This window comes from Takifugu rubripes, chromosome 7 (assembly GCF_901000725.2).
Source record: "Takifugu rubripes chromosome 7, fTakRub1.2, whole genome shotgun sequence".
NCBI lineage: Eukaryota > Metazoa > Chordata > Actinopteri > Tetraodontiformes > Tetraodontidae > Takifugu > Takifugu rubripes.
Genome location: NC_042291.1, coordinates 9,963,999 through 9,975,747, shown reverse-complemented (window position 1 = coordinate 9,975,747; position 11,749 = coordinate 9,963,999). Strand labels below are relative to the sequence as shown.

Sequence of the window (11,749 nt, the reverse complement as noted above, 5' to 3'; positions counted from 1 at the left end):
GTCTTATCCCATCAACATCTTATTACGCAGAGGCATGAATAATTCATGCAGCACCTCAGGACAAAAAACATGACTATCAATACAGCCAATCTGCAACTTTTGTCATGACTAATTCAGCATCTGCCAAATGCCTCTCTACCCCTTTTGTCTGTATATGACACACCAAAATAGATTTTTGGTTAATCTTTCACCTGAATCTTCGACGGGATATTCCTGCCTTCGCTCGAAACTGATTACTGAACTTGATTTAGGGTTTATTATCCTTCTGATGACTGCACCAGCTCGCAGCCAGAATGTAAAACAAATTAGATTTTTCAAGTGACCATTACTTCCTTAATACATTGTCAAAGAGCTCATGTCTGCTAACACTTCCCCGGTGCTCCAAACAAGCACTTAATTTGAGCTCAGAACAAGCACATGCATAATAATGACCTTATTTGCATAAATTATAGGAGGCCGTCAAGTGTGTTTCCTTCTTTCTTTCCGTTGTTCTGTTTGCGTGTGTGAGTGGGCGTGTGCATTGAAGTAAGTGAAGAGTTTCTGTTACGAGACAGCTAATTTCGTTGTAAGTGAAGACTCAATAACGGCGTCCGTTCATTCATGAAAGCGAGGGTTTGATCATTTTGAAGACTTTCTAATCATGCATTTGTTAACTGGAGATATTGATGCACTCACGCGCACTCTACTGGCAGATCATGTTCTTTCATTTCAGAGTTTAGATGTGTAGCGAGGCCAATTAGCATTAGAGTCCTGGCGTGTGATCATCTCTGCCATTCATCTCGCATTGTATTTTCTAATTTTCACACCTACAGCACCATAAAAATGATGCTTAAATGGTGCCTGTCTAAAAATCTTCCGTGTACTTCGGCCTTATCCCAATTTGCCTACAATAACAAATGCATTAGATTCTAATTATATAAACTACCAGAAAACCACCAAATAATAAATTAGACAATAAATATGACTAAATTCTGATATATAACTATATGTTTCTTTAGGATCAGTGCAGCAAAAGGCCGGACCAGTTGTACTGCATTAGCATCAGAAAACCTATGTAATGGGCAGCAGACTCAATAGTCTATTCAAAGCCTGATCTCAGTGAGAAACTGGACTTGGTTAAGGTTCATGAAGACATTTCTCTTCTCCAAAAGGCTTCTTCAGTAGTCAAATGGCTGGAGCCAGAGCTTGAAGATACAGCCCTCATGGAACATTAGCATGCTAATGATCCGGGTGGTCAGCTGAGAGTCGCTGGCAGGGTCGTTGACCTAGTTTTGCTTGCGGGGGCTCCCCTTCATCTGCAGGGTCACATGGTGATGAGTCACAAGATCCTGAGTGAAGGTGTGAACATTTAGATCGTTGAAGGAGGGAGCGTAGGAGTGCGTTTCATGTGGGTGAAAGGAAATGTCTCAGTCCACCACCGCTGTTCAGAGATGGGTTTTCCAACTTGAATGGATGACTTCTTTGAAAAAGCCTTTTGGACAAGAGGCAAAACTTCTTCAAGAAACCGAACCGAGTCCAGTTGCTCACTGAGGTCAAGCTTTGGATAACCGTGACCTGGATGTATGACACCCTATAGGGACGTCTATAGTCCATTCTTTATCAGAGGGATTTCCTGTTAAAAGGGACTGTTGCACAAACTGCTTGGTCATTGATCAGGTGCTGGGATCTGTAAGACAGACTAAATAAAATAGCACTGAATTAAATTAAAAGCACTCTCTTTTAAAACAACCAGTTCTAGATGAATCATTAGAGATATGATATGAAAAGTCTGTGTGTTGCAGTTCAGTTTATTCTAACTGCAAACTATATAGAACACATCACCATTAGATTTAACGATGGAGTTTTACATTTATTTGAGAACTAGTTGAGCACTTTTTGCCATTACTACAAACATTAATACATTTTCTGGAAAAATGACAGCACAAAACTAAGAATTCATTCAAACTCTAACATCACATAAAGTACCTAAACCTGAACATAAAAACAGCTAAAACATTTATGAGGGTTCAACATTTACTTTTTTAAAGGAACTACATAAAACTCCTAAAGGTTCAAAATGCTTTGTCTCCGTCTTGTCATGAGCTGAACTTGTGGTTTCTCACCTGCCCGCCGTTGGTACCTCTGTCAGACGTTTCACCTTACTGACCGTGTCTGACAGAAACGGCCGCGGACGCCATCAGTCACGAGCTGCTCTCCTGAAGTGACATCCTGAGCCATCCTGTGAACACAGCCTCTGCAGGCTCTCTCTGCTGCTCGTGCTTTCGAACACGAAGCCCTCGATGACCAAGGTCTCGTCTTTGTCCTCTCTGTCCATCAGAAAGTCCTGCGGAATCTGTCAACAACATGCACGCTTGACCCCACTCTGCACAGGAATCAAAAGTACCATAAATACTCACATCATATATTCACTGAACAAAACAAAAAGTGTAGAACTAAATCTTATCAGGATTTTTTTAAATCCTTGAATAAGTACGTGACTATCAGTCCTCACAAGGTATGCCTCCTGGCTGACAAGTTAATTCTGAAAATATCCGCAACGCAATTTCAGTGACAGTGAGTCAAGCGATACCCAAACCCCAAGCAGAGGAGTTAAATCGCTCAAGCAAAAATGTGATTAAGCCTATTTTATTGGATGCTGCTTTACAAAATAGGTCGGGGTGACTTAATGCTTAAAGGTGTTTTTCCATTGGTTGCTTTATCAGAGGTTCACGGAAAAGCTAAACGACTTACATTTTTGCATCCAATATTAATTATTACACCCCCAAACAGAGTCCAAACTCTTGTGGTGTTAACTATATACATAATTTATGTTCACCGCATAAGCTGTCAGCTACACCGACAGTAGTTCACCCCTGTAACCTGACCTCCTTACTGCAGGTCATTTTAGACAGAAAAGCCTGGAACCCTTATTACTTCTGGGCAGATTCACAATCTGAAGTTACAGTTATGTGGGCAGCTCACAAAACAAAGTGAAACTGTTTTGGAAGACTGTAAGCCGAGGCTAGGACTCTGTACTCAGACAGATCAATTTAAAAACATTCAATTTTCCGCCTCTTTGCTGTCTTTAGCCGAGTTCTGAAAAACGTTGTCCGCATATTTATGGCGTACCATTCTGCACCGCATCTGCTGCGATTTGCCTGTGGAGCAGCAGTCCAGCAGCTCCTGTAGGTCCCTCAGCAGCATCTGGGCCTTTGACAACACTGCATCGAAAGTGACAAACAGAGCCAGCCGATAAACACTAAAATCCCCTGCTCACGGAAGAAAAGGGAAGGACAAATGTGCTCATATACTGTACCTTAAATGCTCCTGACTTGTGTGAGAGGCGTACTTACACTCGTGAGTCTTTATGATGGAGATCTCAGGGTCTATTTCAGAGGTCATGACACTGATGTTCAACCTATAGACGTGCACAGGGTTTATATTTTAAACTTTGACATCAACTCGTCTTTAATAAAGCATTAAAACATTGTTTTATTGTGATGGTGTCACAGTTGGAAAGTCCATTGTTAATTTTAGTATATTCCATTGGAATATAGTTAAATTAAAAATAGATGCGTTAAGCAAAATGTAACTTGCTGCAAACTACAACCTCATCACTAAAGGAAGAGTATTTGGTGCACTTCACTGCACAAAGGTCATTCGCCAAATGGCATTTTAGAACGGGAACAAGTTGAGACATTAAAACGTAGTTGCTTCTCCACAAGAATGCATTTAAATTTCTTTCATTGCTTCAACTAATAGCGTAAACCATTCGCGGTGCTAGCGTGTAGCTAAGCTAGCCTGCGTTACTTAGACAACAAATAAAATACAACACATTTTTCTCACAGCCGCCATAATATCTTTTGTAAACGAAAATAACGTTAACAAATATAATTCGTCGGTTCAGGTAAGATAATGTACCATTTCTTAGCAAGTGGCAGGCGAAGAGGTTAGCTGTAAATAAGTGTGTGCTTAACAAGTTTTAATTTCATATTTTACTCACACTAAAATACGATGTGATGGCGTCATATGCGTTATTAGAAAGAGGCCTTTTTATTTTACCTCTGATGTTGTGTCCCCTTCCAGGAGTTTATTTAAGTGGAACTTTCTTAAAAAGAGCAAAGATTCTAATTAGATAAATTGGCTTTTTTTACCTACTCAACGCACAAACTCTAGCAAGAGTAAAAATATATATATCGATGGTCTACATCAACTCTTTTATGTATTTTTTTAGCGTTTCTGTTTTACTTTACATGTGTGCTTTGTTTACCTCCGTCGTGCCAAAGTCTTTGTCGGGCTATTTTAACATATTTTGTAAAGACTGAGGTAATTTGTATCACCACTGATTAAACCGCGCTTTTATTTTGAAGGGACTTCCCCAGTCAAGTGACTCCCGGAAGTTTTTGTTTCCTCACCTGTCAATGTTCTGACACGGTGCGAATGTCCAGTCTTATCTCTGTGGTTTTCTTCGAGAAACGCTTCTTCTTTTTTCGGAAATTGATGGTATTCTTCTTTGTCTAACTGACACCTAACTAGGCACATCATCTAACACGGTTAGTAGGAGTGGAGAGTGAAAAATAATCTCCTGATTTTGCTTCACCTAGCCACAAATGGCAAGAAGACATTAGCTGGGCTCTAGCTAATTGTTAACATAAGAATTCGAACCTGTTATTTACCTTAGCTTTAAATTGTACGGTTAAATTTTGGTTGACATTACTCTAATAAATGTATAACTAATCTCGTACGTACACACCGACTTGCTTTGTCTGCTGTAGAATTAGACTACTGAAGCTAACGCCGTAACATTAGCATCGAATATAAACGAGATTCAGTGATTGTTTACATCCTGTTATCGGTTGCTTTTCGGTGTCATTAGACGATTTTATTATTAGTTTTTGATGATATCTCCGCTCGTTTATCCGTTTTGCGCGTCTTGGATGTCTTAAAAACATATCTGCAAATGTCTTGTTCACGTTGACTTTCGATTTTGTTAACATGTACGATGGCCTGACTTTCGATTCTATTAAGGTCGTCCTTGAAGTTAAAAACGTGGCATTTTTTGTTTGTTTTGTTTGCTTTATTTGGTTTGTGTCAGTCATTTGTCCAGCATTCTGCCTAAAGTTATTCTTGGCAAAGCGTCTGTTGCAAACTTGGCTTCATAGTGCTGCATCATTGCCTGGTGACATCACCCGGCGCTGGCTGCACCGTAGGTTTGCAAAGGCAACGGATCAAGGAGGGCGTTTGGAATTACTGTAAGGTGGTTTGGAGGACTTGTCTGTCCCGTTTAGTTTGGCTTTGTTGCTTAAACCCTCGAGTTCATCCCTCTTACTCTCCTTGATACTCATGTGTGATTTCTATCTGCACCTCCACAGCACAGTTCATAGCATTGCCTTGAAATAAAAGCAAATGTCTTCCTCAATCTTTATGGTGATCATCAACTTGTACAATATGTTTTTTTTTACTTACTTCCTTTAGGCATTTTTTGTATTGCTACATAATAGCAGCAACCGAATATTTAAGCAAACTGGTCATTTCCTTTTCTTCGTAATCCACAGGTCTTCTATCTGCTACAGAGTAGGTCTGTGCAGAAATGGAGCCCTTGGCAGTGGATGATGACATTTGCATCCTGAAGCATGAGACGGCCTACACAGCTGCTGGCGAGAGCCCCGTATCCGTGTGCGCTGGCGATGAATCTGTTGCCTCTCACTTTGCCTTGGTCACTGCCTACGAGGACATCAAGAAGAGGCTGCGAGACACTGAGCGAGAAAACACTTTACTAAGGAGGAGAGTGAAGCAGCTGGAGGATAAGGTATAGATCTAAACGAACCAGTCGAGGAGCAAGGAACAGATAGTGAAAAAGAAAGAGTACAAGAACAAACTACTTTATCAGCAGTTCTCATTTACCAGAGAGCAAAGGTTAAAGAGTGTACAAGACAGTGATAAATGTAAAGCTGTATTTTCAATTTCAATTATCTTCAAAATACTCTGGGTAAGTTTCAAAAAGTCAGCAAATTAAGCATGATACTGAGAAAAAAACAAAAAACAAAACCTGTGTCCGGGGTAGTCAACGCAGGAGGGTGGTTATAGGTTTAGCCTATAGTTGAAGCTATACCACAAAAGAAAAACATCAGTGTACAAACCATCAGAAAGCCTGGAAACATATGAAAATATTCCACACACCTCACTGCAAACAGCTCAAAAAGTGAGCCAATTTGAAATAACTGATGTTCTTATTTTACGCAACCTAAGTGTGTAAGTTCTTGTATCTGAACAGTTTACAGCATCTACCCAGTAACTGGTGAAATGTTGACAACGCCCAGCCTCTGAAATTAGAATACATTGGATTGAACCCTTTTTCTGTGTGTTCTGTTTCACCTCTGTAGCTCTTCAGACCGGAGGCTCCTCCATCTGAGGGTCCCCAGTATGTTAACAAGGCCTTCAGTGCTTACCGAGGTATCTATATAGAAAAAGAGGACCTGCAGATGGAACTTAACAAACTGGTGTGTTTATTCATCCATATTCTTCCTCAAATTGCCTTTATTATGAGACATTTGCTAAGGATTTATAACTTTTGGCACTAACCATATGGCTTTAGGATAGAAACAAAAACAGCAGTTTGTCATTTAATTACACACAGAGCATGTAGATCCACTCTTATCTTTTCTGGTGCCCCTCCAGAAAAAGGAGAAGACTGAAAGTGAGAGGTTGTTGATGGATCAGCTGCAGGCCAAAGAGTTGGAGCTACTTCAGCTCAAGACAGAGATGGAGACCAGCCAAGGTGCCGAACAGAGCGCAGGCCTGCTCGCTTTTTATATCATCATTCTCATCAGCAGTTGGGACAGTGATTTAAATTAAGCCTTCAGAATGTTTTAAAATGCAAAGAGACACAAGGTCCAACTTCAGTCTGTTTCTGGCAAGAAAAAATCCTTTGATTTCAAAGAACTCAGTCTAGCACATTCAGCCCTTTAAACTGCAATTAAATGAACCAGGTGAATTCTTTCTGAGCACAGTTAGTAACCTGATGCGCGGATGTTTGATCACATTTCCACGAAACGTTTTCAATGCACAAAGAATTTTCTGTCGATAACGGGGGGAAAAAATCCAAAAGAGAAATCTTCATACTTTTCTGTATCCTATATTTGGTCTTTAAATGTATTATCAGTGCCATTTAAGGTGTCTGAAAATGGCTTAAATCGAAGGTGTCTTTGGCTTAGGAGCCATGTAAATGCATTTTCATAGCTTAGTTAAAACTTGGTTTGAACTCTTTGTTAGTAGATGTAGTTGGTATCTTCATGTTCATTTTGAATGTGCTGTTTTCATTGTGCAGTGATGAAGAGCCTGAACAGCTCCCAAGATTACTGGCAGATGGACAGGGTCAGTACCGAGTCTAAGATCGGCAAACTGCAGGAGGAGCTGGAGAGGGTGACCGTGGAGAACAACAGGCTACTGGAGAGAGGCGTGGTAAGTGATGGCCACAAGAAGACGTGGAGAAAGATGAGGAGGCAATATGAGCGACAGCAGAGACTGAAAGACGGGGAGAACTCAAAACAACGGGTGGAAGGTTGAGGAAGATGTGAAATAATGAGGGGAAAAATCGAGCATTTGATTGGAGGCGTCTAGTCCTGAATTATTGTATTTAAAATAAAGACATTAAGAGTTTACACATATGTATATGTTAACCGATTATTCTGCTTAATGTGGCTATTTTAGGAGGAGTCTCAGGACCAAAATGGGCCAGACTTCAATCAGACCTGTGAGGCAAAATATATTTCAAGGTAAAGCATCTTTTGCGTGTCATTACTTGTTGCTTTAAACCTGCTTAGAGATCATATTTTCTGAACTGCAGATGCAGTTGATTTTCTTTTGGTATTTGTGTTCTGATGAATTTTATTTAAACAAAATTTCCATTAATGCTAATAGGATTGAAAAACATCGAAAGTTGAAAAATATTTTGATCATTCTGACAGAAAAATGTTAAATGTTGTGTTTTCGGCCCTGTAGTCAGGTGTAGCTCTTACTTTCAGCCACTAGAGGGTGGTAGAAGTATAGAGATTTTCATTTAGTGACAGGTTATGTCAGATAGAAAACCTCACAATAACTTCATGCATGCACTCCTCATGTATACCAGCAGATCTTTACCTATAGCACCAGAAACTAGTTGTTAAATCATGTATATTTGTACATAAGCATACGTATGGGTATGTATGTGAATATATGTCTTGTGATCTCTTGTTGGTACATGTTCATATGCCCAGCTATACTTTGCTATAAATATAAAAGCTTCATTTAAACAAAACCCGGTAACACAAAAAACAGCAACACTTTAATCTGCACCTTTGGCTAAGATCCTAAATTTCATCACTCTGCCATAAATTCAAGCACCTGCTTAAAGCACCAAAAGGGAGAAAAGCTGGAAAGAAAAAAAGAAAAGATTTGAGAAGCACTGACACCCAAAACACATGTGACAGACAGAATTTTCTTCTTTTTTCCAGAGGAGATGCAATGTTTAACTGTTTTACCATTCAGGTAATCTGCTGGATGTTTCATCAGTTTATTTTGGTTATAAGATCGTCACCCGCCACGTTTCATTATTGAATTAAGTGTCAACCGTTACCGTTAAAATCTTAATGCCACAGCCAGGTGAGTCTCTGAAGGGCCACAGGGTTATTACATCAATGTTAATATATGATGTCACGCCCTCACGTAGGCAGAGGAACATGCAGAAGATGTACGAATCCCTGTACTCGGAGTTCACTCATCTCCAATCAGGGCTGAAGCACCAAGCAGGCCTGATCCAAAAACTCAGGCCAGTCTTAAATGAGACGAAACAAGGTGAGGAACACACACACGCACACACCCCCTTGTGCTTCAATCTTTGTGAGGACTTTCATGGACACTGTGCATTCCCAGCCCCTCCCTCCAACAGTCCTCTGAAATTATGACAATTGGCAAAAATGTCCTCAAGTACAGGAACAGGAAGACACGCTTGTACTCAGAAGATACTAGGTGAGATTGATTAGCCACAGTAACACCAGTGGTTTAGATTTTAATGTGCACCCACCTGAGTGTTGATTATTTTCAGCCTCAAGATCTACCATCTGCAAACGTCAAGTACGAGAGTTGGAATTTTACCTCCATGTTGAGATCTGGTATCTTAGAGTCGGCGAGTTCTGCCTGGCAGCAGGAAAGCCTGTTTTTTTGTGTTGCTCAGGAAGGAGATTTTCTCTTCCTCCTCCTTGAGTTTGTTGTGTGAGGGTGTGATATCACCAAAGTCCTTAAACACTTGGTTAAAAGACAAAATGAAACGGTCTGTTCCTCCTCTCTAGTGCCGCTCTGGCGATGTCTTCTACCCTAGCCCCTCTTGCCAATTCCTTCTGAGTGTGAGGAGAGAAGAAGTGAAAATGAGATGAAAGTACAGACAGAAAAAATATCTGAATAAAAGAGTAATCGTGTAATTTAGATGAGATGGATGGAAAGAAACAACTATCTCACAAGAGCAAAAACAAAACCAAAACAGAGAGGTGACTGAGCAATTTTTCAGGTATATTGTGCATCTCTATTCTTGTAATGCTCCTCTGTTGGAATCACTTTTATTCAAATCTCAGGTTCAAATCCCCTCTAATATCAGATATCAGCCTGTGGAGACACTCATTTAAACTTTATTATATGTTCAGGATGATCTGATAGGTGAATCTGTGAGGGAGCAACGGATTAGTACATAGTTGTCATCCAATTATTTAGGTTTTTTACTGACATATATAACTAATATTTACCTGTTTGATGCACAAATGTAGTCAGAAATATAGAAACACATGGAAGAGTCCATCCAAAATAATCGGATGGTAGATTCCCAAAGTCTTAAAGCTGATCTTTGCTTTCTTTTCTTACCTTTGGTTCGGTTTTCCTGTCTCTCTTAAGCTGCCTCAACAGTCCCTGTCCAATGTCTGGACGATGTGGAGAAGAACAATAACCTCACGGTTCCCCGGGTGTCGGTGCCCCGCCCTCCCAGTGCCCCTCCACTCCCCTCCAGCTCCGGCCGCCCCTGTCTCCCTCCTGGAGGATCATCGGGGACCCTGCTGCCAGACAGCCTGAGGGAGGACTGCTGGTACAATGGACCTTGGCCCACCCATAGGTGTCCAGGGGAGGCCCTGGTGGGCAGTGACACCTGCTCTGTCTTTCTGCCCCCGCCTCCCCAGAACCAGGCCTCCCTGGATGACAGCTCACGGTCTTTCCCCAGTCCACCAAAACCGAGCGATGCCATGTTTTGGGAGGGACACTCCACCACGCCCAGTTCGTCCTCCATTGGAAACTGCACTGCCAGGAGCGCTCCCAATGCGGAGTGGGCCAAACCGTATTGAGACGATCTTCTGAGGTGACTGAAAAGTGTAATTGGATAGAAAAGAAATGAATAAATGAACTTTAATCCTGCCACATAGCTACCACCTAACCTGCCTTAAGTTGTTAAGACCACTCCGCCGGGCTGGGCTGGACCTGCTGGTTGTGGGAACTAATTGTGGCCAGTGGAGGCCTTTTTGAGGTAAGGGCACAGATCAGTGAACAAACCTGACTTTGCTGAGGAAAAAACCTCAAGGATATTCTATACCTATGTGTGCGAGCATGCATACGAGCAGTCCCGCGTGCACACGTGTGACACACACACACACACACACACACACACACACACATACCCACCCAGCAGCGTGCCTGTATGTGCGGATCAGCCTGCCTGTATCTGCATCTCATCCCTGATGAGCCGAGAGCTCCGAGGGCCTGTTCCTCCATCCGCTGCGGCCGGTGAATCACTGCAGCCACAGTATAGCACCAGAGTTGGTCAAACTGTCCTCCTACCAATGCAAGTCTTTCTTTTTTTTTTAAACATTCGATCACTATATACAAGGTGTGCAGTCCCGTGTTTGTCTAATGATCGTGCACAGGAGGTGTCTAGGGATCAGGCAATGGTGTTATTGTTTCTGTACTGTGATCAGGACTGATATTCAGTAACTATAGGATAATACAGATTGGTGTTTGACAGCTACCAAAAGTTTGACGATGTTTCTTTATTTTAACGTACTTAAGATTCAACGTAGGCTCAAAGTTCAGGACGGGCAGTAAATGGAAATTTGAAACCTTTTTTGATTTGTACAATAAAACACTCCACTTTCAGTAATGCAACCACAGGTTGTAATGCCTCGAGATACGTTCTGCTGAATCAAGCCTTTTTAGACGGCGTATCGTTTTATTTGACATTTCAAGCATTAATGTCCCCACATTTGAGGCCAGCTGAGAGTTTCAGAACACCCGCCTGAACTCTGCACCGAGTTAGCGTTCATCTGTCCTACACCTGTTGCGCTGCGTGACACAATCTGTCTGAAGAACATTTGAAGATGGAACCGGACGACACGCAGAGGCGCATTCAAAGAAAGTCTGTCACGTGGCAAACGTAAGCTGTGGCGTGAAAAAGAGGTGCATAAAGCACAATGGGCCCATGGTTGGTTGAAGGACTTGTTCCTTTCAGTTGGTTTCTTGGTAACTGTGGTCTTTACCTTGTTTTTCAAGAGTTTTTATTTTGCAGCAGTAGTTTTCATACTCCTGTAAACAATTTGCAAACCAAAATGCAATGTACAGTAGATATGGATTATATTTTAGATTTACTGCACTTCAGACTGTTTGTAAATATAATCAATTAAATCCAGGAAAGAAAAAGGTGTTGTCTTTCACTTTAAGGGAAAAAACAATTCAGAAATTAATCCTAGGAACAAATTTCCAACTT

At 41.3% G+C, this 11,749-nt stretch overlaps 1 protein-coding gene across 2 annotated transcripts; it reads left to right on the top strand.

The window, feature by feature from the left end:
- Positions 1-4,367: 4,367 nt before the first annotated feature.
- azi2 (5-azacytidine induced 2) lies at positions 4,368-11,682 on the top strand. 2 transcript variants are annotated; one of them, XM_011605434.2, is made up of 8 exons: positions 4,368-4,482; positions 5,535-5,788; positions 6,363-6,479; positions 6,658-6,757; positions 7,307-7,440; positions 7,690-7,754; positions 8,687-8,811; positions 9,898-11,682. In XM_011605434.2, the coding sequence occupies exons 2-8, from the start codon at positions 5,570-5,572 to the stop codon at positions 10,335-10,337; spliced, it is 1,200 nt and encodes a 399-aa protein (XP_011603736.1). In that variant the 5' UTR covers positions 4,368-4,482; positions 5,535-5,569; the 3' UTR covers positions 10,338-11,682. The 2 variants fall into 2 exon arrangements, with proteins under 2 accessions (XP_011603736.1, XP_003966030.1); XM_003965981.3 differs by having other exon boundaries at positions 4,382-4,532.
- Positions 11,683-11,749: the final 67 nt, after the last annotated feature.

What these genes read in the sequence shown, in the direction of transcription:
- azi2 (XM_011605434.2), top strand. Translation starts at nt 5,570, where the DNA reads ATGGAGCCCTTGGCAGTGGATGATGACATTTGCATCCTGAAGCATGAG. An exon ending in GGCTACTGGAGAGAGGCGTG is followed by an intron (nt 7,441 to 7,689) that starts GTAAGTGATGGC and finishes TGGCTATTTTAG; the next exon opens with GAGGAGTCTCAGGACCAAAA. An exon ending in GAGGCAAAATATATTTCAAG is followed by an intron (nt 7,755 to 8,686) that starts GTAAAGCATCTT and finishes GCCCTCACGTAG; the next exon opens with GCAGAGGAACATGCAGAAGA.